This window comes from Callospermophilus lateralis, chromosome 2 (genome assembly GCF_048772815.1).
Source record: "Callospermophilus lateralis isolate mCalLat2 chromosome 2, mCalLat2.hap1, whole genome shotgun sequence".
Lineage (NCBI taxonomy): Eukaryota > Metazoa > Chordata > Mammalia > Rodentia > Sciuridae > Callospermophilus > Callospermophilus lateralis.
The window spans coordinates 159,332,706-159,356,951 of NC_135306.1; the positions used below are offsets into that span (position 1 = coordinate 159,332,706).

Consider the following 24,246-nt stretch of genomic DNA (forward strand, 5'->3'; position numbering starts at 1 on the left):
GTTGACTTTGAATTTTCCATCCTCCAACATCAGCTTCTGGAGTTGCTGGGATTGAAAGCATGTGCCATTGTATACTGCTCCATTCAGTTTTTGACTGTGGTTTGGTGCCGCCTAGTGGGGATTTCTGTTCTCAGTTGAAAATTGGCTGATTTTCCAAGTTGAAATTTGCTGCCACTTTTCTGCTTAGGAAATCTACTCCCACTTCCCTTTCCCTCACTACATTTTCTTTACAACCATCCACCAAGATAAGAACTTAATCCTGCCTGCTTTGAGAATGGATATTGGGAAGAGGACAGGAAGCCGTCTCCAATTACTTTTATGTCTAAAACTTAAATTATATTAGTGAGGGATTTCTTTGTGGGTAGTTTTACTGTGGTTAGAGCCATGAGAAGAAATGCCCCAGGGAAGATATAAAATAAGAATTAGCTGGAACATGCATCTCTACACTTACACATTCCATATCAGAAATGAAGCATTCACACTAATACTTCCAATTCTAATATGTCCTACAAGGCTCTTCCTCCCCATTCCATATTTGTATGTCTCTTCCACACTGAGAACCCTGGCTTCTACAGCATTGAATATTTATTCATTTTCTCAGTCTTTAGTTACATCTAAAATAATTTTAGTATAACTTCAGTCATACCACCACAATGCACAAGCCTATTGAAGAGTTCAAGGTTTGTTTGCAACTGCTGCCTCATCCCTAGCTCAAGACTGAGGACATATAGTTAAATGCCATATATAAAATATTAGTTAAATACTCTATATGAAAGTTACTTGATGGGGGGCTGGGGTTGTGGCTCAGTTGTAGAGTACTTGCCTCACATATGTGAGGCACTGGGTTCAATCCTCAGCACCACATAAAAATAAATAAGTAAAATAAAGATATTGTGTCCATCTACAGCTAAAAATACTAAAAAAAAAAGTTACATGAGGGGTGAGGGTGTGGCTCAGTGGCAGAATGCTTGCCTAGCATGTGTGAGGCATCACATAACAAATAAAGGCATTCTGTTCATCTACAACTACAAAAAACAAATTACTTGAAATAATTTATTTTCCTCATGCCCCAGTGTGGATAAAAGTATTCACTTAAACTATAATTAGGATAACTTGTTCCATTTGCTTTCAGTCTTAGGTCCCCATACCACCACAAAATAGCATTGCCTAGATATTCTGTGATATTAAGTAATTTTGTTAATTTTGTTTATATTTTGTTTAAAAATAACAGGATCCATCTTTCATATACATAATCTCACACATTTCGGATAATATAGAATGTTTTCTGGGGTTTTAGAATAATCCTAGGTAGGAAGAAGGGATAAATTTCTAATAAATAAATGAAACAATATTGGTTATGAATTAATAGTTGAAGCTGAGTGATTGGTACATGGAGTTTTGTTATACTGTTTCTCTATATTTTTGTGTAGTTTTTAAATTTTCCATAATAAAAAGTTCAAAAAATATTATATACTACCTATAGTATTCTCAGATTATTTCATAGAACAGGAATTAATAGTTTTTCTTCCATTTGTCTTGCCTACTTGCTATTGGTGAGGAAAGAATAGCTTTTGATTGGATCTAAGAGGTCAAGTAAAGTTAAATTGTAAATGTTCTTTTAGATATATTTAGATATATAGTTGAACATTGACATGTCTAACTTGTCCGTAGACTTTTTAAAAAAATCCTTTTTCATTATCTTTATAAAACTTTTTGGGTAAGCTGCATTAGTTATAGTAATACTTGCATTTGTTATTCTTATTATTAGTATATCTATCTAGTTACAGGAAACAATAAATTATAGTTTCATCAAAGTTAAACTGGGTAATAACATCATCCTTAATTCTCTCATCTCTTGAAATTAAGGAAACATTGGGATTGATGCTTAAGGACAATATTCAGAATGTAGACTACCTTTTGAGCCAAGTTAAAATTATAGTTATGGTTTTTCCCTCATGGTAGGATATGAAGAGATTTGGAAAGCTTTATGTATATATGTTGCTGTGTTGGGTAAGCGCTTCATTACTGATCTATGTCCACAGCCCAGATTTGGCAGCTGTTTAATTTTAGAGGTCCTCCACCCCATAATGGAATAATTATGTCTACCTATGTAAAAGCTTTTTCTTTTTTTTTTTAAAAAGCTGACATTTTTGTGTGCTGGTTTTTCTTAGGGGAAAAGCCATATGTTTGTACAGTTCCTGGGTGTGACAAAAGGTTTACAGAATATTCTAGTTTGTACAAACACCACGTCGTTCACACTCACTCCAAACCATACAACTGTAATCACTGTGGTAAGACATACAAGCAGATCTCCACGCTGGCTATGCACAAACGGACAGCCCACAATGACACTGAGCCCATTGAGGAGGAGCAAGAAGCCTTCTTTGAGCCTCCCCCAGGTAAGGTTTTTGTCCATTATAGCTGTTTCTGAGTTTGAGAATCAAACAACTATGAATATAATTTATGATTCATAACATTTTATCAAATTAGAAAGTTGCTTTTCTGTAATCACACAAATTTATAATTTGTAACTGTGAAAATTACTATTGAAGAAAGGTTCTAGAGCTCTGGGTTGTGTTAAGAGAGGAACTTGGTCTTATCTGGGAAGGTGTAGGTTTCTCTGAGGAAATGGTGTTTGGAGACAATCTAGAGGGTGAATCTTCATATAGGCTAACTAGGTGAAGAAATGGGTTGGGGGAAGGGAAACAGCAAAGATGAGAACTTTCAAGTAGAAGGTATGATACTACAAAAAGCAGGAGGTTAGAGAGAGCAAAGTAAATTAGAGATACTGAAAAAAGCCTGATCAGGTTGGTGGTTCTGCCTGGGAAGGTGGTGTGAAGTGAGGGTAGAGAATGAGGTAGGGGCAGCCTAATCATAAGATTAGAGAAGTACTCCAAATAATACTTCATTGATTCAGGTGCTATTAGGTATACAGTAAGAAACAAAATAACTCATTTCAATGAGGAAAAAACTTTGAAAAATATTTTATAGAATTATAAAATTCTATAAAATTTTAAACTATAAAACTATAAATTTTAAACTATAAATTATAAACTATAAAATTTAAGGCCGGGCACGGTGGCACTAGCCTATAATCCCAGTGGCTCGGGAGGTAGAGGCAGGAAGATTGCAAGTTCAAAGCCTGCTTAGCAAGGTACTTAGAAAGGTACTTAGCAACTCAGGGAGACCCTGTTTCTAAGTAAAATACAAAAAAGGGCAGGGGATGCTGCCCAGTGGTTAAGTGCCCTTGAGTTCAATCCCCAGTACACAAACAAAAAAATGTAGTCATAAGACTCTTATACTTTTTAAGCCCTTTATCTTTTTCTTTTCTTTTCTCTCTTTTTTTTTGGTGGTACCAGGGATTAAACCTAGGGGTGCTCTTCCACTGACTATACCCCATTCCTTCTTTTTTTGAGATAGGGTCAAGACAAATTGCCAAAACTGTCTTCAAACTTGAAATTCTGTCTCAGATTCCTGAATCTCTGGGCTTATATGCATGTATCACCATTCTCTGTCTTTTGATTATCTTTTTTTCTTTCTTTTTTTAAAATATTTTTTAGTTGTACATGGACACAGTGTCTTTATTTTGTTTACTGACTTTGTGCTGAGGATTGAAACCAATACCTCATACAAGGGAGGCAAGTGCTTTACCACTGAGCCACATCCCAGCCACCTTGATCCTTTCTTATATGTTAATATTTCATATTATTAAAAATTCCTGTTTTTTTTTTCCCCAGTACTGAGAATTGAATCTAGGAGGTACACTATCACTGAGCTACAACTCCTGACCTTTTTAAAATTTTGAGACAAGGCCTCCCTAAATTGCAGAGGCTGGCCTTGAACTTGTGATATCTTAGGTTTAAAAAAAAAGCCTAAAATCTGGTGGGGCACAATGGCTAATCTCAGTAGCTCTGGAGGCTGAGGCAGAAGGATTGCAAGTTTAAGGTTAGCCTCAACAACTAAGTGAGGCCCTAAGTAATTTAGGAGACCCTGTCTTAAAATAAAAAATAAAAAGGGTGGGGATGTTGCTCAGTGGTAAAGCACCCCTGGGTTCAATCTTCAGTACAAAAAGAAAGAAGGGAAGGAAAGGGAGAAGGAGGAAGGAGAAAGGAAAAGAAAGAAAGGAGAGGAGAAAGACACAAGGAAGGGGAGAATGTTTTTCTAAGAATAGGTATAGATTTGTTTTCCTTTCACTTGGTTCCCTGGGTTTTGTAACCAGTTGGAATAATAGTGTATATAAATATCTGTGGAACAGAAGAAAAAAGAGTGAAGTCATTACTGTCATGGAAATGGCACCTTGATGACTGTAGTCATGTGCATGCATCAACTACTGACTTTCAGAAGACTTATAGATTACTTCTTTGTAGGGGAAAATTTTTTGCTCTCTTTCTTTCTTTTACTTCATGTGAAGTGGAAAATGTTGGAAGAATAGAGATCAGTAATCTCCCTAGTTGACAAGTATAGCAGTAATGACTTAAAATTGCTGTTTACTTGCTAGTGGTTTGCAAAATAAAGAAGTAAGGAGGTTGCTTTTGTTTAACTTCTTAAATGATTAACTTCACCTCAGATAATGTGCCATTACATTGTCTTTGCACAATGATGTCATTGTTTATTGATAACCTGTAATCAGTCACTTGTGTTAAAGGCTAAATTAGTAGACAGAGTTTGCAAAGTTTAGTAGTTTTGTGGTTTATGTTTATGAAGATTCTTTTATTTTATGGTTTATTTTGTTTTGTGCTTTTTAGTTATACATGACAGCAGAATGTATTTTGACATACAGACATGGAATATAACTTCCCATTCTTGTGGTTGTACCTGATGTGGAGTTACACTGGTCGTGTATTCATATATATATATGTACACACACACACACACACACACACATATACACACACACACATTTGTATATATTTTATTGTAGATGGACACAATGCCTTATTTTATTTATTTATTTTTATGTGGTACTGAGATTGAACCAGTGCCTCACATGTGCTAGGCAAGTGCTCTACCACTGAGTTACAACCCCAGCCCCTGGTCATGTATTCATATATGAACATAGTTATATCCAATTCATTCTACTGTCTTTCTTATTCTCACCCTGACCCCACCCCCAACTTGTATGGCTTCTTAAGTGACTCCAAGAACTTAGTGCATCCTTGTTGTATTGAAGGATTTTTTTCTAGTCTTTCTATAGAGTTTCTCCTTTCCCTTTCCCAACACATATGCACAATATCACATAATTATTCCAACTAAGATTTAAAAAGTGTGGGGCTGGGGTTGTGGCTCAGCGGTAGAGCGCTCATCTCACACACGAGGGACCCTGGGTTCGATTCTCAGCACCACGTAAAAAATAAATGAGTGAAATAAAGGTATTGTGTCCAACTATAAAATAAATATTTAAAAAAAAAAGATTTAAAAAGTGGTCCCCCAAAATTAAAAGACTTAAATTTGATGGGAAAGGTTTGATGTGGTCTGATATGATTTGGTTTAGCTTTCAAAATGTAGAAGTGAAGGAAGTAAAAGGAGGTACTAGAAGCTTTTTTCGTAATTTAGAATATACTCATATAAATTTTATATAATATGCTCTTTAATATTAAAATATTCTCAGTTTTCTAAACAGATTGATTAATTGGTCATAGAGGTTATTCTTTTTTTTTTTTTAAACAGGTCAAGGCGAAGATGTTCTTAAAGGGTCCCAGATCACATATGTTACAGGTGTAGAAGGAGATGATGTTGTATCCACACAAGTAGCCACAGTAACCCAGTCTGGGTTGAGTCAACAAGTTACACTCATATCCCAGGATGGGACCCAGCATGTAAGTGTCTACCAAAAGCTAGTCAAGTTAAATCATATTTCTCTTCAACCGTTTTTGAAAAGACAGTCCAGGTCCTCATTGAAGAATTTCCTTGGAATATTCCTTGGAATATCAAGGAATAAAGGTTGGATTTCAGCCTGTAGGCAGGCAGTAACATATCTCCTAAAAGTTCTCCATAGGCTACTGAAAGAGATTACATGAATGAGTTTAGTAGGGAGAGAATGTTTACGTCCCTGTAAAATTCATATTGTGTGTTACTGGTATCACTCAAAAGTGAGGGGTAATGAAGGTCAGAACCACAGGGAAACTGAGGGCTTGAAAAGTATCCAAGTGAAACATAGATCTGAGAAGGGATAGATTTGGTGGCTAATTAGGTCCAAGAGATGAGGTTTGAGAAAACAGCAGAGCCTTGGCTGAGGTGATCAGGATATGATGGACTCAATAATAAGATCCTGGGAAATAAGTGACAGGCAAACCTATGAAATTTCCAAACTGTAGCACTCTTCCTTTCCAGGAATCATGGAAGTTTACTCAACTAACTCCACAGAGTTAATAAAGCAAATATCTTGATTTCCTCCAGAAAATGCACAGTTTAATGGCTGTTCTCTAAAAGCTAAACTTGTCGTTGTTTTCTAGATTCTGCTAGCTTAAAATAACTTTGATTTTATTTTTGAGTTCTAACTAAGGTTTTCTTAGTACCTTTAAAATCAGAAATGTTGGGGTATAATGTGCTTTTTTATCTGTCTCTTCCAAGGATGAATCTCTCCTTACTCATCTCTCTTGGACTTTTACCTTCCATAATTAATCTGCCTTTTTAACAAATTGATAACTATTAACATGCCTGTATTAGTTAGGTGGCAGAACCCATTCAGGATCAAATAATACAAAGCATTCATACCATCACATGCTTGCACCCCCAGCCCCCACTTTGACATTGTGAATTCTGCACAGTACTCTGCCCACTGACTGGCATGCAAGAAAGATTAGACATATTTACTTAACCTGATTTTAATTCATTAGCTCTAAAACTTTGTCTTGAATCAGATCATCACAAACAGAGGACCTCTGGAAGTCATTTAATCTACCCTTCCTTCCTATGTAGGAGAAATCCCTTCTATAGCAACTTTGAAATATCCTTTACTGAGCTAATACATAGTGATTGATTAACTTCTCTGTTAAGAGGCAGCCAGGAGAACTCTACTATTTATAGGGAACCCACCCCTGTATTGTTCTTTTTTAACCATACGGAATAAATCTAATCCCTCTTCTTATACTCCAAAACAACTGTCTTCCCCATCATAATGAGTGTTGTATTTCTTCTAGATTCAACCTTCCCATTTCCTTCAGTAATTAGATTTCCATTCCATTCCTTCAACAGATATTTATTGACCATCTATCCCATGCCAGACATTTTGGTACTCAATACTGGGTGTACAGGAAAGGGAATATCACAGTCTAGGAGAAAGCCATTTCTAAAATGAACAGTTTCTCGTAATGAGGGATATATAATTGATGGGCATATAAAGTGGTGTGGAAGCCTGAAGTAGAAAGTAATGAATCTTGGAGATTCTTATAGATTTGGTCATTCAGTTGGTTCCTGAAAAATTTTCATGAGCTTGCCATGCTAAGAATGAAGGGAAGGGAAAAGCCATGAATGTGACTTTGTCTAGGACTGGGAATCAGTTGTGGCTGGAGAGTCAGATGCAAATTAGGAAGTAGTAGTTGGTAAAGGCTAGATCATGAAAGGTTAAGGATGCCACAGAGGAAGTCTGAACATTGAAGGATAGGAAGTAACTAGGAATTTTAGCAAGTAGAATAATAAGACTTGATTTGCTTTGTTTTAGAAAGGTGTTAAGGTGGAGGATGGTTAGGGAACAGTTATGCTGGACACTTGGAAAGGAATTGGATTACTACAGAAATTCAGATGAGAGAAAAATGGGGTCTCAACTAACAACAGGGATGTAGAGAAGAGGAAGAGATCATTTAAGAAATACTGCTGGAGCTGGGGATATAGCTCAGTTGGTAGAGTGCTTGTCTTGCATGTACAAGGCCCTAGGTTCAATCCCCAGTACCACAAAAAAAAAAAAAAAGAAAGACTGCCAGGCACAGTAGTGCATGCCTGTAATCCCAGTGACTCAGGAAGCTAAAACAGGAGGATTGCAAATTTGAGACCAGCCCCAACAACTTAGCAAGGTCCTAGCAACTTAGTGAGACCCTGTCTCAAAATAAAAAATAAAATGGGCTGGGGATGTAACTCGGTGGTAAAGTGCCTCTGTGCCTCTAGTGCCAAAAAAAAAAAAAAAAAAAGGAAGAAAAGAGAAGAAGACTGATTTGTCTGATGACTAGAATAATTTATTCAATTGTGAAAGGTTTATTTGCTCCCACAGACTAAACCTATATAAGGGTCAGGCCCTATAACTAAGATCGCCAAATATAACATGAAGCATTGATTTGTAAAAGGCACTGTATTACAGGTCAACATATCTCAAGCTGACATGCAGGCCATTGGCAACACCATCACAATGGTAACGCAGGATGGCACACCCATCACAGTCCCTGCTCATGACGCAGTCATCTCTTCAGCAGGAACACACTCTGTTGCTATGGTCACCGCCGAGGGTACAGAAGGGCAGCAGGTAATGACCTTTGTCTGTTATGTCAGTCAATACATATATCCATTTCAAAACTGTTGCACATATGAAAAAAAAATCTGTTACACAACTTTATATATATGACAGTGGTAAGGCACAAAAACTTCAAATTGAATCCAGTTTTGGAATTTCTTAGCTAATTAACCCTCAGAGTCTGGTTTTTTGTTCATCTTTAATTAGGAGTGATAGTTCTATCTGCTCCATAAGATCAATATAAGGATTAAATGAGATAATGCATGTAAAATACTCAGTCCAGCTGTATATTAAGTGTTCCTTACTGGTAGCTCTTATCACCATCATCATTATCATATACTCAAGAAATTAATTCATTTGCAAAATTTACTTATTTTTACTTTATTAAATTTTCTAGGTATTAATATACTCACATAATTAAAAAAAAATAGGGACAGGGTAGAGCCAGTAGTAGAGCCCTTGTCTAGTATGCATGAGGCCCTGGGTTCCACCTCCAGCACTACAGACACACACATACCAAAAAAAAAAAAAGGACAAAAATGTATATACAGGTGTACAGTGAAAAGTCTCCTCCCATCCTTGCCTCTTATCTACTCAGTTTTTGCCCCTACAGATAATTCACTTTTATTAACCTTTGATGTGTTCTTCTAGTAATTCTTTAAGCATATACAAATAAATAGTTGTCTTCCCTTCTTTCTTCTTCTTCTTTTTTTTAATGGCAGTAAATGATACTTTTCTGCATCTTGTTTTTTAAACTTAACACTAAGCTGGGCTTGATAGTGCACACCAGCAACTCAAGAGACTGAGGCAGGAGGATTGCAAGTTCACGGCCAGCTTGGGAAATTCAGTGAGATCCTGTCTCAAAATTAAAAATAATTTGTCTCTAAATCAAGGCTAGCAGTTTGTTGAAACTGTTCCAAGCAAGAGCCTAAACAAATGTCTTTCTGTTGTCTGTTGGCCATTTCAGAAATTTGGAAATGTAATGATCAATTCATTAGAAAGAAACATCTGAGTCATTGGAAGTAGATGTGGGCTAAGACTTATTTGTGGTCTTAATACTGGGATTCCAAAATATCAATACAATATTTATCTCTATTTTCCTGATTTAATTGTTCATTAGAAGTATAATGCTCTTAAATCTATTAAAATAAATAAATAAATGCAAATAAAAAGGGTTGGGGCTATAGCTTAGTGGTAGAGTGTAATCCCTAGTTCCACAAAAAAATAAATAAACTCACATTTTTTTCCTGTTTTTATTATAACTATCAACACATTTTAATTCTACAAATCAATGAGTTTCAGTGTGTCATTTCCATACATGCATATATCATGGTAGATACATGCTTTTATTGTATCTACCTTCCCTACTATTCTCATCTTCTCTCTCCCTCTTCCCCCTTCTCTTCCTTAATAATCCCTCTTCTATTTACAGATTATTTATTTTTTTCTTTTTAGTCTTCACATGTGAGAGAAAACATGTAACCATACTTGTCCTTTTCTGTCTTGCTTATTTCACTTAACATGATGGTCTCCATTTCTATCCATTTTGCTACAAATGACAGGATTTCATTCTTTTCTATGAGACTGTATTTTAAATACTCCATTGTGTATATATACATATTATTTTATCCATTCATCTATTGATTGGCACATAGGTTGATTCCATGTCTTGGCTATAATAAATGGATATGCAGGGATCTCTCTTTCTTTTTTTTTTAGAATTTTTAAAGATGTTGATGGGCCTTTATTTTTTTATTTTTTGTTTATTTATTTTTTTAGAGAGAAAAAAATTTTTTTTAAGAGAGAGAGAGAATTTTTTTTTAATATTTATTTTTCAGTTTTTGGTGGACACAACATCTTTATTTTTTATTTTGTGTGGTGCTGAGGATCAAACCCAGTGCCCCACACATGCCAGGTGAGCCACATCCCCAGCTCAAGAGAGAGAATTTTTTAATATTTATTTTTTAGTTTTCAGTGGATACAACTTCTTTATTTATTTATTTATTTATTTTTATGTGGTGCTGAGCATCGAACCCAGTGCCCCGCACATGCCAGGCAAGCGCACTACTGCTTGATCCACATCCCCAGCCCCAATAAATATTCATTTCATTTATTTGTATGTGGTTCTGAGACTTGAACCCAGTGCTTCACACATGCTAGGCAAGTGCTCTACCACTGAGCCACAACCCCAGTCCCGCAGGGGGATCTCTTTTGTATGCTGACTTCATTTCCTTCAGGTATATCCCCAAGAGTGGTATAGCTGAATAGTTTCCTGAGGAACTTCCATAGTGTTTTCAATAGTGGCTGTACTAATTTACATTCCCACCAACAGAAATGTATAAAGGTTCCTTTTTCTTCATATCCTCACCAGCATTAGTTTGTTTTGTATTGTTTTGTTTGTGGGTACTGGGGATTGAACCCAGGGAGCTCTACCATTGAGTCATATCCTCAGCCCTTTTTATTTTTTATTTTCAGATAGGGTCTAGCTTCAAACTCAGGATCCTCCTGCCTCAACCTCCTGAGTTGCTGGGATTACAGGCATGCATCATCATGCTGGCTTCAGCATACTTCCATTTGCATTTCTTTAATGGCTAAAGATATTGAGCATTTTTTCACATTTATTAGCCATTTGTGTATCTTCTTTTGAGAACTGTCTATTCGGGTCATTTGTCCATTTATTGATTGGATTATTCTTTCATTATTAAATTTTTGAGTTTTTTTTAATATATTCTGAATATTAATCCTCAATTACATGAATACTAGCAAAGATGTTCTCCTATTCTGTAGATTGTCTCTTTATTCTGTTGATTGTTTCCTCTCATTTGCTGAAGCTTTTTAACTCAATGTAATTTGGTTTGTCAATTACTGCTTTTATTTCCTGGCCTGTTAGAGTCTTATTCAGTACTTCCTATGCCAGTATCTTGAAATGTTTCCCATATGTTTTTTTCCAATATCAGATTCAGGTGTTACATTAAGGCCTTTTGATTCTTTTTCTTTTTCTTTTTCTTTTTTTAATTTTAGAGACAGGATCTTGCTGAGTAGCTGAGTTGCTTTGGGTCTCACTAAGTTGCTGAGGTCTGCTTTGAACTCTCCATTCTCCTGCCTCAGCCTCCGGGCTGCTGGGATTACAGATGTGTGCCACCGTGCCCAGCCTTATGTTCATTTTAGGGTGAGAGATAGAGATCTAGTTTCAGTCGTCTACATGTGGATTTCCATAGTTTTCCCAGCACCATTTGTTGAAGAGGCTATCTTTATTCTAACATGCTTTTGGTAATATTTTTGAGAAGCAGATGGTTGTGGATGTGTGGGTTTATTTCTGGCTCCTTTTTTGTATTTTGGTTTACATGTCAGTTTTCTGTTTGTTTTGTTTTATAGTAGAGCTTGAACCCAGGGGTGCTTTACCACAAAACTATATCCCTGACATTTTTATTTTGAAACAGGATCTTACTAAGTTGCTTAGGGCCTCAGCCTCCTGAGTCACTGGTATTATAGGTGTGTGTCACTGCACCTGGTGGTACATATCTGTTTTTATGCCAAGACCATGCTGTTTTGGTTATTGTGAATCTAAAGTATATTTTGAAATAAGATATTATGATACCTCCAGCATTATCTTGTTTTGTGCTCAGGATTTCTTTGGCTCTTCAGGGTTTGTCCTTCCTTATAATTTTAGGATTGATTTTTTTTTTTTTAATTTTCCTATGAAGAATGTAATTTTTTTAAAAAATATTTTTAGTTGTAGATGGATATACCTTTATTTTGTTTAGCATTTTTTTTTTTAATGTGGTACTTGGGATTGAACTCCAGTGCCTCATGCATCAAGCACTCTACCACTGAGCCATAACTTCAGCCCTGTCATTGATGTTTTGATGGGGATTGACTGAATCTGTAGTTACTTTTCAATAGTGTGACTTTTTATAAACTTTTATTTGCATTTGTTTTATGCTGAATTTATTCCAGTGCCATGAGTTTTTGTTTCTTCTGGGATCTTTTTCTTTTGTGCAGCCTTTTCTGGCTTAGGAATAATTTATTCCTTTTCAGTAAAGATCATCTCGATGTGGCAGGGGAGCTTGTGTATGAGTTAATCTGACCATGCACTTTGTAAGTGTAGCAGCCCATCTTGTTGCTTCATTCACCTGGATAAGTTCAATGAGTAGAGAATGTACATCTAGACCCTTAAGATATTTTAAGCATGTGCAGTAGAAACTCAGCACTCTTTTGGAGCCACTACCCATGTATTCAACCTCATTGTTTGGCCTGGGCATACTTACCAACTCCACAGTTGGCCTTTTTTTTTTTTTTTTAATATTTTTTAGTTGTAGTTGGACCCAATACCTTTATTTATTTATTTTTATGTGGTGCTGAGGATTGAATCCAGGGCCTCACACATGGTAGGCGGGTGCTCTATTGCTAAGCCACAACCCCAGCCCAGTATGGCCATTTTAACAATATTAATTCTCCCAATCTGTGATCATGGGAAGTCTTTCCATCTTGTGGTGTCTTTCTTCAACTTCTTTTTCATTTTATAACTTCCATTGTAGAAGTTTTTCACTTCTTTGGTTAGACTTATTCCTAGGTATTTTTATATTTTGGTGTGGGGGTGATATTGTGAATGGGATTGTTTACCTGATTTTTCCCCCTTCTGGTAATTCATTATTGGTGTATAAAATTACTGATTTTTGTTTTTTGTTTTTGGTACTGGGATTTAACTCATTGAAACTTTATCACTAAGCCATGTCCCCAGCCCTTTTTAATTTTATTTGAGACAGGGTCTCACTAAATTGCTGAGAGCCTCATTAAGTTGTTGAGGCCAGCCTCAAACTTGTGATCCTCCTGTCTTGGTCTCCTGGGTTGCTGAGATAACAAGGATGTGACACTGTATCTATAGGCCTGAGTTTTGTATATTGGTTTTGTATACTGATTCTTTGCTGAATTTTTGTATCAGTTCTAAGAGTCATTGGTGGAGTCCTTAGGATTTTCTAAGTATAGAATCCAATCATCTGCAAATAGGGATGATTTGACTTCCTCCTTTTCTGTATGTATCCGATTTTTTTCTTTCTTCCTTTCTGATTGCTGATTCCTGTCTGATTGCTCTGGACACACTTACTCTTTTTTTTGGTACTAAGAGTTGAGCCCAGGGTTCTTTACCACTGAGCTACATCTCCATCCCTTTTTTATTTATATTATTCATTTTGAGACAGGGTCTCGCAAAGTTGCTTAGGACCTAAATTGCTGAGACTGGCCTGGAACTTGGAATTCTCCTACCTTAGCTGCCTGGGTTGCTGAAATTACAAGCATGTGTCCTTGTGCTTTTTTTTTTTTTTTTATTGGTTGTTCAAAATATTACAAATCTCTTGACATATCATATTTCATACATTAGATTCAAGTGGATTATGAACTCCCATTTTTACCCCAAATACAGATTGCAGAATCACATCGGTTACACACCCACATTTTGCTGTTTTTGATTATAAAGGAAATGCTTCAGTTTTTCCCCATTCAAGTTTAGTGTTGGCTGGAGGATTGTCACACACAGCCTTTATTATGTTGAAGTATGATCCTTTATTTGATTTACTCAGGGCTAACATGAAGGGATGTTGGATTTCATCAAAGATTTTTTCTGCATCTGTTAAGATGATCGTGTATTTTGTTTTGTTGTCAGTACTGGGGACTGAATACAGAGGTCCTCTACCACTGAGCTATATCATCTGCCCTTTTTAGGTTTTATTTTGAGAGAGCCTCCGTAAGATTCCTGGGTTGGAATTGAGATCTAGTGATCACTCTGCCTTAACTTCCCAAGTAGCTGGGATTACAGAGAGGCATTACAGCATACAGTGGGCCTTTTTATTTTTATTTTTTAATAATTTGTTCAGCTAGTCTGCATCTTTTAATTGGAGAAATAAGACCATTTATATTAAGGGTTATTATTGAAGAGTGTGTATAATTCCTGTTGTTATTCTAATGTTTGATTCTTTGCTAATTCTCATTTACTGCTCTACTCTTCTAATGACATTTATCCTTTCCCATTAGTTTGTTTTTTCTTTTTCTTTCTTTTTTTTTTTTTATATTTTATTTACATTTTAGTTTTCGGCAAACACAACATCTTTGTTTGTATGTGGTGCTAAGGATCGAACCTGGGCCGCACCCATGCCAGGGGATTGGCGCTACAGCTTGAGCCACATCCCTAGCCCCATCCCATTAGTTTGTGATTGTTTATCTTTCTTCCTCTTTAAGTGTCTTTTGTAATGCTGGTTTAGTAGTCATGAATTCCTGTAGTGTATACTTACCTTGGAAAGTCTTTATTTCTTCTTTAATTCTGAAGGAAACTTTGCCGGATGTAGTAATCTATATTCACATTTATTTACTATCAGGGATTAAAATACATGATTCTGTGCCCTATTACCCGTTACAGTTCTGAAGAGAAATCTGCTGTTATTCTGATAAGTCTGCCTTTATATATGACTTGGTGCTTCTCTCACAGCTTTTATTATTATTTCTTTGTTCTATGCTTTTGGCACTTCAACTACAATATGTCATAAAGCAGTTCTTTTCTGGTCATGTCTGTTTGGGGTTCTAAATGCCTTCTATCTCTCCATGTCTATATCTTTCAAAAGATTTAGGAATTTTTTTTTGAGGCCTTTAACCTATACCTCTCCCTTGCCTATTCTATTTATATTTGTGCTTGATTTTTAATGATGTCCAATAAATCTTGCATGTTCTGTTCATTCTTATTTTGTTCATTACTGTCTGAATATGCTTATTTTCTTTAAGTTCTGATATTCTTTCTTCTACTTGATCTAGTTTATTCATGAGATTTTCAACTAAGCTTTTTATTTGACTTATTGAGATCTGTTTCCAAGATTTCTCTTTGGTTCTTTTTCAGAAATTCTTTTTCTTTATTGAATTGTTCTTTTGTACCCTACTCTGTTTTCCTTAATTCATTCGTTCAGTTTATTTGTATCATCTTTTTTCTTTTTTAAAAAAAATATATATATATTTTAATTTTAGGTGGACACAATATATTTTACGTTTTTTTAATGTGGTGCTGAGGATCGAACCCAGTGCCTCATGCATGCTAGGTGAGCACTCTACCACTGAGCTACAACCCCAGCCCCCATTTGTATCGTCTTTCAATTCATTAATTGTTTTTTTTTTTTTTTTTTTTTAGCAGGGAGGGTACAGGGGGTACGGGGCATTGAACTTAGGGGCACTCAACCACTGAGACACATCCCCAACCCTATTTTATATTTTATTTAGAGACAGGGTCTCACTGAGTTTCTTAGCACCTCGCTGTTGCTGACGCTGGCTTTGAACTTGTGATCCTCCTGCCTCAGCCTCCGAAGCTGCTGGGATTAGAGGTGTGCGCCACTGCACCCAGCTCATTAATCATTTTAAAATAATTCTTTTGAATTCTTTGTCCAGCATCTCACCCCTTCATTACCTTTGGACAGTTATTAGAGAGTTATGAATTTTTGGAGTTGTTGAGTTATCCTGTTTTTTTCATATTGTGTGTTTTTGTGTAGAGATTTAAGCATCTGTTAGGATAGATATTCTAATTTTATGTAAGCCTCTTCTTAGTGAGCAGCCTTCTCTTGACAGTGAGTCCTGGCATTTCAGTTTGTTGAGTAGTGTTGAGTTTGATTGCAAATGGACTTTATAATGTAGTTTCCTTGTGGCTTCTTTGGCTGTGATTAGTGGATTTTGACACAGTGTGTACTGTATTGGAGCGTGAGGGATTCATTTTCTTTGTAGGCCTCCCAAGAGTAGGGTCCTTCTAGTAGTTCAGGCAGGTGTGTTGTAGAAAGATGAGTATATGGGGTGTACCCTCCATGGTTATTCTTACAGTCTTGTCAACAGGGTATGGGAACAACCTAAGTTGAGGTCCCTCTGGATGTGATATCCACAACCGTTGTTTTACTTCTCTTTGCTGAAGGTGAATGGGCTTCTGGACCTACTTAGCCATTCCTACTTGGTACCAGGTCTTCTTTAAGTTGAAGTATCTGCCAAGTTTGATTGGGACATGGTCATGGCTTGAGTAAGGTACAATTTCTCCCAGCTGGGCTAGGATGTGGCCCAGTGACAAAGTACCTATCAAGTGTGTTCAAGGTTCCAGACTCAATACCTAGGACCATTCAGAAAGAAGAAAACAAAAACAGTAACAACAACATAAAAATAATCTAAATATAGAAATACAGTAAAAAACAAGTCAAGATAACAATAAAAAAGGACCAGGCGTGGTGGTACACACCTGTATTCCCAGCTACTTAATAGGCTGAGGCAGGAGACTCACAAGTTTGAGGCCAGCCTGAGTAACTTACCAAAAACCAATATCAACACAAAATAAAGCTGGGTGCACTGGCACATGCCTATAATCCCAGTGGCTTAGGAGGCTGAGGAAGGATTGCGTGTTCAAAGCTAGCCTCAGCAACTTCGCAAGCCCCTAAGCAACTCAGTGAGACCCTGTCTCTAAATAAAATAAAAAGAGCTGGGGATGTGGCTAGTGGTTAAGCATCCCTGGGTTCAACCGTTGGTACCAAAAATAATTTAATTAATTAATTAAAATCGAATGACTTAAGGGTTGAGGACGTAGCTCAGTAGTATAGCACTTGCCTAGCACGTATGAGGTCCTGGATTTGATCTCTACTATACCTCCCCCCGCCCCCCCCCAAAAAAAAAGAAGAAGAAGAAAAAGAGAATAATAAAGAGGAGGAAACAGAGAAGAAGAGAAGAAGGTGGTTTTGAGGAAAAAAGTGAGAAAAAAAACTCAACTAAAGCATTAAAATAAGAAAAAAATAGAAAAATTTAAACAATAATATAAAAGGATAGATGGGGACAGAGGAAAAGAGTCAAAAATTCCTCCCAGCTGAGGCGGTTAGATTGTTGATGCTTCTTTCCAGGTCTTCTGATGTTGGACTGCTAGGTATGAGGGCCAGGGTGCCGCAGCTCAAGCCTGTCGTGTTCCTCTCAGCTCATATCAAAACAAGATCGGGCAGTATGCAGGCTGTGACCTAAGTTTCTCACTGGGCAGGTTGAGGAAATGTTGACTGCACCAGTGCTGTATTCTCTCTGGAAACTTTATGTTTTACCCATGGGTATGGTGAACATTGGGGTTACCGTGAGCCCTTCTTGCTGATTAAGATTCAGTGGTATGTGGACCATATCAGTCCAGAGGTTTCTAGTCTGTGCATATGGGGAGATGGCAAATAATCAAACCATGGCACATCCCTGGAAATGCCTCCAGGAGTTGGGGGAGCAATCAGACTCCCAAGTTTTATACTCAGTAGAGGCACAGGAATGGAGCAATTTGCTAGCTTTGTCTTATAGTTCTCTATAGCATTGGTCTCTGAGTTCTTGGACCTGGCTCCCTTGTGAAACCACATGTAACTGGTCTTGCTCCTTATCACAGAGTGTAGAATTGCAAACTGCTGTGCCCCCATTCTCTTCCCTATCATAGGCTATGTTTCCAGCTGCTTAAACCTCTCAGGTTTGTGTCATTCTCCCAAACCATGACTGTCTTACATGGCTGTCTCCCACCCAGTCAAAGCATAGGGTATCCTAAGAAACTCAGAATTGTTCCAAGTTTGCTGATCCCCAGAGCAGTTTAGTCCCTACAGGACCCTTCTCCAGATGGCTCCTGGTTATAGCACTCAGAGTTTGCTGACTGATGTGATAATGTAATGTAAGCTAGCTTGTTGTGCTGGAGGAATCACTTTCAGACCAAATGTCCAAAATGGATTTAAAGTTTATAAGAACCATGGATCTCTCCTACAGTTAGGACTGCTGGTCTGCTGTTATTATCCAGGTTGTTTGCATTCTCTAACTTACCTTGTGTTTGCAGTGTTGGGCTCCCTATCCCTAGCCAGGGAACCAGGGTTGAAATCTTTCCAGTTCTCCTAAACCTTGTTGTTTAGGTTTCCTGTCACTGTGTATTGGTTCTCAAAGTTCTTCTTTTCTTTCTCTCCTCAGTGTATGGTTTCTCCTTTGTTATCTTGACTCGTCTCACTTGCAGAGTCACATGGAGGATACTTGTATTCCACCATCTTGTTTCTCTGTTTCTTACTATTAAGATTGAAATGGAAGGTTGGGGATATAGCTCAGTTGGTAGAGTGCTTGTCTTGCATACACAAGGACCAGGTTCAATCTCTAGCACCACCAAAACAAAATTTAAAAAAAGATTGAAATGAATGCCAGGCACAGTGGCACATACTGTAATCCCAGAGACTTGGGAGGCTAAGGCAGGAGGATTGTGAGTTAAAGCCAGCCTCAGCAATTTAGCAAGGCCCTAAGCAATTCACAGAGACCCTGTCTCAGGATAAAATATAAAAATGTCTGGGGATGTGGCTCAGTGGCTAAGTACCCTTGGGTTCAATCCCTGGTTTTAAAAAAAAAAAAAAAGATTGAAGTGGACTCATCCAGAGAAAGCTTTTAGGGACCCTAGAGAGAATCCTTGGCCATAGTCTTTCAATGAGTGTTTATTGAGCATCAGCTGCATGCAACATACAAGGAACAAAATGGTGAAAAGGACAGTCTGTGCCCACAGAGTTTTCATTCAGTGAGACAAGATGTATGCCCAAACCCAAAAGAGAAACACAGACAAAGCCATACACACCCAGCTAGTCCACACTCTAGTCCTCTGTGGAAGAAATGTCTCTGAGTCAGCTCGGACCTACTGACCTCCAAGATTCAAAAGCTGGGTCATGGTTCCCAGAACTGCCTGAACAGTATATCCCCTGCAGTCTGGGGATTGAACCAGGGCCTCCTGCATGCTTGATTAGCACTCTACCACTGAGCTATACCCTCAGCCCTTTTTATTTTCTTTGAGACAGGATCTCACTAAATTGGCCAGGTTGGCCTCAAACTTGCAATCTTCCTGCTTTAGCCCTGAGTCACTGGGATTACAGGTGTGGGATACCACACCTGGCTTAGATGAGTTGAGCTGATTTAAAAAAATTCACATGAAAATGCAAAAGAACCTATAAAGCCAAAACAATCTTTTTTTTTGAGACCGGGAGACAGAATCTTGCTGTTGCCCAGGCAAAATTCTCTTAACTCCTGGGCTCAAGAAATCCTCTCACTTTAGCCTCCCAAATAGAACAAAGTTGGAGGTCTTATATACCTTGAAATCCAAAACTCAGAATCATAAAACTTTTAGAAGAGAGGCAAATATTTTTGAACCTCAGGGTAAAGATTTCTTGGACAGAATATAAGAGGCACTAACAAAAGGGAAGAGGAAAAAAAAAAAAAAAAAACAGATACATTGGACTTAGAGTTAATTCTGCTCACTAAGGCAATGTAAGGTAAGGATTAGATATCCCTAAGACAGGGAAAAGATTATTTGTGTGTGTGTGTGTATGTGTATATATATAATAAAAATAATAAATAACAGACAGCTACAAATCAACAATAAAAAGATGAACAGCCCCTTAAAAATGAACAAAAGGGACTCTTAACTGCTAAGCCACATCCCCAGCCCTTTTTTATTTTTTATGAGACAGGGTCTTGCCGAGTTGCTTAGGGCCTTGCTGAGTTTTGAACTTGCGATCCTCATGCCTTTGCCTCCCAAGTCGCTGACATTATGGCACCTGCAGGCACACCTGCTAAATTTTTAAATGTACAGATCATTCTATTTATATTCTTTATTTGAACAGACTTCTCCTCAAAGAAGATATAATCTATGTATGACCTATAATGAAAAAAAATTAAAAAAAGCTTCACATTTTTGTTCATCAAAGAAATACAAAATAAGGGGGTAAGGGTAGAGCACTTATCTAGCAGAAACCTTGGGTTTGATCGCCAGCACAGAAGGAAAGGAAGGAATGGAGGGAAGAAACAGCAAATTAAAAATCACTATGAGATACCATCTTAGACCCAAGACAATAGCTAAAATCTAAAACCAAATGTTGACAAGGATGTGAAGCAGCTAGTGGGAGTATAAAATAAACATCCATCTGAGTCATTTGGTAGTTTCTTATAAAATCAAAGAACTCTGTACTTTATGATTCAGCAACTCCAATTAGAACACATATCGTATGATTCTATTGCCAGGAGCCATTGCACACATGTGTAATTTGGGAGGCTGAGGCAGGAGAATTTCAAGTTAGAGGCCAGCCTCAGCAATTTAGTGAGACCCTGTCTCAAAATAAAAGACCAAAAGGACTGGGGATGAAGCTCAGTGGGTAAGTTCTCCTGGGTTGAATCCCTAGTACTAAAAAATCAATAAAGTCAAACATCTCTATTCTATAAAGCAACAATTCCACTAGGATACATATTGTATGATTATATGAACTATGGACAGACAGAATTAATCCATTTTGGAGGGAAAATTGATTAAGTAGAATATGAAAAAATTACTCCAGATTTTGTTTTAGGTAGTGGTTTTAGAGATGTATTTAAGTGTCAGAATTCAACAGACTACCCAACATCTGTCCATTTTTTTTCATTCCTTTTTTACTATATGCTAATTATACCTTTATTTTTAAAAAGAGACCAAAACAAAGTACAGGTACTTGCCTTCAGGCTATCTTGTGAACAGGAGGTCCCACCTAATAATCAGTTTGCAGTCATTTCCTTGGTTCAAAGATTCCAGGATGGGTTTATAACCCAGCTTGGGTAAATATACCTTGTACCAACTGCAAGTCCAGACCCTAAGGCAAGCATTCTTATGTAGATTGTCTATAGACTTGTGAGTATGGAAACTAATCAGGCTTTAAAAGCTGGAATGAAACCAGGCAGTTTCCAGCAAAAGAAAATAACACAAGGGGTGAGGGTTTCACCTAAGGACTACTCCTTTGGCTGCTGCAGCAGCTGCAGCGTAGGTCTTTGGGCAAATGTTGGCTTCTGAGATGTTTGGACATAACCTGTGAATTACTTTAATCCTTAAATTGGCTACAGCTGTTTCTGTATATTCATTGGGAAGTCCTTCCTGACTCAGTCCCCTCCTTTTCCTCTCCTTCTTCCCCTCCCACTATTACATTTCCCATTCTTAATTTTTTTGGGTTAGTGCAGAGAAACATACCCATTTCTTTATGTATGCTGAGCACACTCTATCACTGAGTTATACCCCCTGTCTCTGCTTAAAAATTGACCATTCAGGGCTAGGGTTGTGGCTCAAATGTAGAGCACTCTCCTGGCACCTGAGGCACTGGGTTCAATCCTCAGAACCACATAAAAATAAAATAAAGGTATTGTGTCCACCTACAACTAAAAAAGAAAAATATTTTTTTAAAAATTGAGGGCTGGGGTTGTGGCTCAGTAATAGAGCACTTGCCTAGCAAGTGTAAGGCTCTGGGTTTGATCCTCAGCACCATATAAAAATAAATGAAATAAAGATATTATGTCCATCCACAGTTTAAAAAATATATATATACATTTTTTAAACTGACCATTCAATGGAGTAAGGATAGTCTTTTCAACAAATGGTACTGGGAAGATTGGATATCCACATGCAAAAGAATGAAATTGTGCCCTTATGCCATGTACAAAAAATAATTCAAAGTGAATCAAAGATCTGAATTTAAGAGCAAAAACTGTAAAACTCTAAGAGGAAAATAGATGAAAATTTTCATGACCTTGGACTAGGCAGTGATTTCTTATATGACACTAAAAGCATAGACAATGAAAGGGGGAAAAAATAGATAAATTGTGTTTCATCAAAGTGTAGCTCAGCAGTAGAGCACTTGCCTAACATGGCTCAATCTCTAGCACTAGAAAGAAAAAAGTTTTTGTGCATCAAAAGGATATTACCAAGGGCTGGGGTTGTGGCTCAGTGGTAGAGCATACACTTTGAACTTGTGAGGCACTGGGTTCGATCCTAAGCACCAGATAAAAATAAGTAAAGGTATTGTGTCCATGTACAACTAAAAATGTATTTTTTTAAAAAAAAAGGATATTACCAAGAGAGTGAAAAGATAGCCTACAAAATACTTACAAATCATATCTCTGATTTGCACAACAACACTAAAAACCCCAACTTAAAAATGAGCAAAGACCTTAAGTAGACATAAAAAAAAAAGGCCAAGAAATTCATAAAAAGATATTCAATATCAATCATTAGGGAACTACAAATCAAAATTAAAGTGAACTTTTACTTTACCCCCGTTAGGATGTCTATTATACAACCCCCACCCCACGCCCCCCGCCAAAAAAAAAAAAATGTTAGCAAAGATGTAAAGAAATTGGAACTCTTTTAAGTATCACTAGTAAGAATGTAAAATGGCACAGCCATGCTGGATGTGGTGGCACATACCTGTAGTCTCAGTGATTTAGGAGGCTGAGGCAGGAGGATTGCAAGTTTGAGGCCAGCCTTAGCAACTTAGTAAGATCCTGTCTCAAAATAAAATAAAAAGGGCTGAGGATGTAGCATAGTGGTAAAGCAGTTGCTTAGCATGTACTAGGCCCTGGGTTCCAATTCCCAGTAGCATACATACACAAAAAGCACAATTCCCAGTACATAGAAAAGAAAGTCATAGCTACTATGGAAAACAATAACAATTTGCTTATGTCTATAACACTGTGCCAATATTTTGTTAAAATTTTTTGAAAATTTGTATGTTGATGTTCATGTTTATAATTTTTTTTTCCCTGTGAGTTCATCTATTTCCAAATCAAAGCTGTGCCAGCTTTACAAAACAAGTTGGGAAGTGATTTCTTGAGTACAATTTTCTGTTTGTGTAAGGTTAGCATTATTTTTTTCCTTAAATGTTCGATAGAATTAGTGACATCATCTGAGCCTGGAGTTTTTCCTTTTGGAGGAATTTTATTATGATTTCAAGTTTTTTAAAAATAGGTAATAGTGCTAGTCTTATTATTATTTTTTTTCTTTTTAGTTGTTGATGGACCTTTATTTTATTTATTTATTTATATGCAGTGCTGAAAATCAAATCCAGTGCCTCATACAGGGAAGTGCTCTACCACGGAGCTACAGCCCCAGATTTTTATTTATTTATTTTTTATTTTGGCAGGGGTATCGGGGATTGAACTCAGGGGCACGAAACCACTAAGCCACATCCCCAGCCCTATTTTGTATTTTATTTAGACACAGGGTCTGAGTTGCTCAGCACCTGGCTGTTGCTGAGGCTGGCTTTCAACCCGAGAACCTCCTGTCTCAGCCTCCCGAGCCGCTGGGATTATAGGTGTGTGCCACCACACCCAGCCCTATATGGTATTTTGGCATTAAGCAGTTAATCTTCTAAATTATGTTACAGATAGGTGAGAACATAATACTTTGTACTTATTAACTAATTCATCATTTCCAGTGGCTTTCCTTCGTGTCAATTTGAGTTTACAAACTCAGAATCATTTCCCTTAGGCCTAGAGTCAGCTACTGTTTATTGGGACTTTACTGCAAACTGCACATATTTGTGGTTTTATAGATCTTAAGGATTTGAGGAAAGTAGATTTGAGGGTCCTCTTTCTAGTTAATCCCTTCTTACATATCCCTCTCAACGTATAGCTATTCTGGAAGCCTTGGATTCCATTATACCCTAAGTTACTCTATGTCAAAAAGATGGTTCGCATCTTCAGAGGAAAATCTATCTAAAGCATAGATGTAACCCAGGTGATTCTCTTCTTTTGAGAATCCTGTCTAGTTATTTTTCCTGTTTTTCATTGTTCTTCAATGCCTTCAAATTTGCTTTTTTATATTTTTGTCAAGAGTTTATAATTGTTATCTTCAGGAGGTTTAGTCTAGTTTAAACTACTCCAGGGGCTGGCTTAGTGATAGAGCACTTTCCTAACATGTAGAAGGCCCTAGGTACACCTCACAAAACAAACAAACAGTATAGGCCCCTATGCTATTGGTGAACTGAAAT

At 37.2% G+C, this 24,246-nt stretch overlaps 1 protein-coding gene, 1 long non-coding RNA gene and 1 other non-coding gene across 13 annotated transcripts in view; 2 read left to right on the plus strand and 1 right to left on the minus strand.

The window, feature by feature from the left end:
* Positions 1–24,246, plus strand: part of Znf143 (zinc finger protein 143) — a 62,662-nt gene that overhangs the window by 34,671 nt on the left and 3,745 nt on the right. For 8 of the 9 annotated variants that reach the window (XM_076846858.1, XM_076846862.1, XM_076846855.1 and 5 more), the window contains 3 exons: positions 2,172–2,399; positions 5,668–5,816; positions 8,291–8,452. In XM_076846858.1, coding sequence (XP_076702973.1) covers positions 2,172–2,399; positions 5,668–5,816; positions 8,291–8,452 — 539 coding nt within the window. The remainder of the gene's footprint in view (positions 1–2,171; positions 2,400–5,667; positions 5,817–8,290; positions 8,453–24,246) is intronic. The other variant, XM_076846864.1, reaches the window with a different exon arrangement.
* The window catches only part of LOC143392790 (uncharacterized), a 51,621-nt gene continuing 35,543 nt past the window's right edge, over positions 8,169–24,246 (minus strand). For all 3 annotated transcript variants that reach the window (XR_013090407.2, XR_013090409.2, XR_013090408.2), the window contains 2 exons: positions 22,683–22,759; positions 8,169–16,559 (listed from right to left, as the gene is read on the minus strand). This is a non-coding gene — a long non-coding RNA (uncharacterized LOC143392790). The remainder of the gene's footprint in view (positions 16,560–22,682; positions 22,760–24,246) is intronic.
* Positions 9,318–9,450, plus strand: LOC143393268 (small nucleolar RNA SNORA2/SNORA34 family). The gene has a single exon (XR_013090565.1). It is a non-coding gene; the product is annotated as a small nucleolar RNA SNORA2/SNORA34 family (small nucleolar RNA).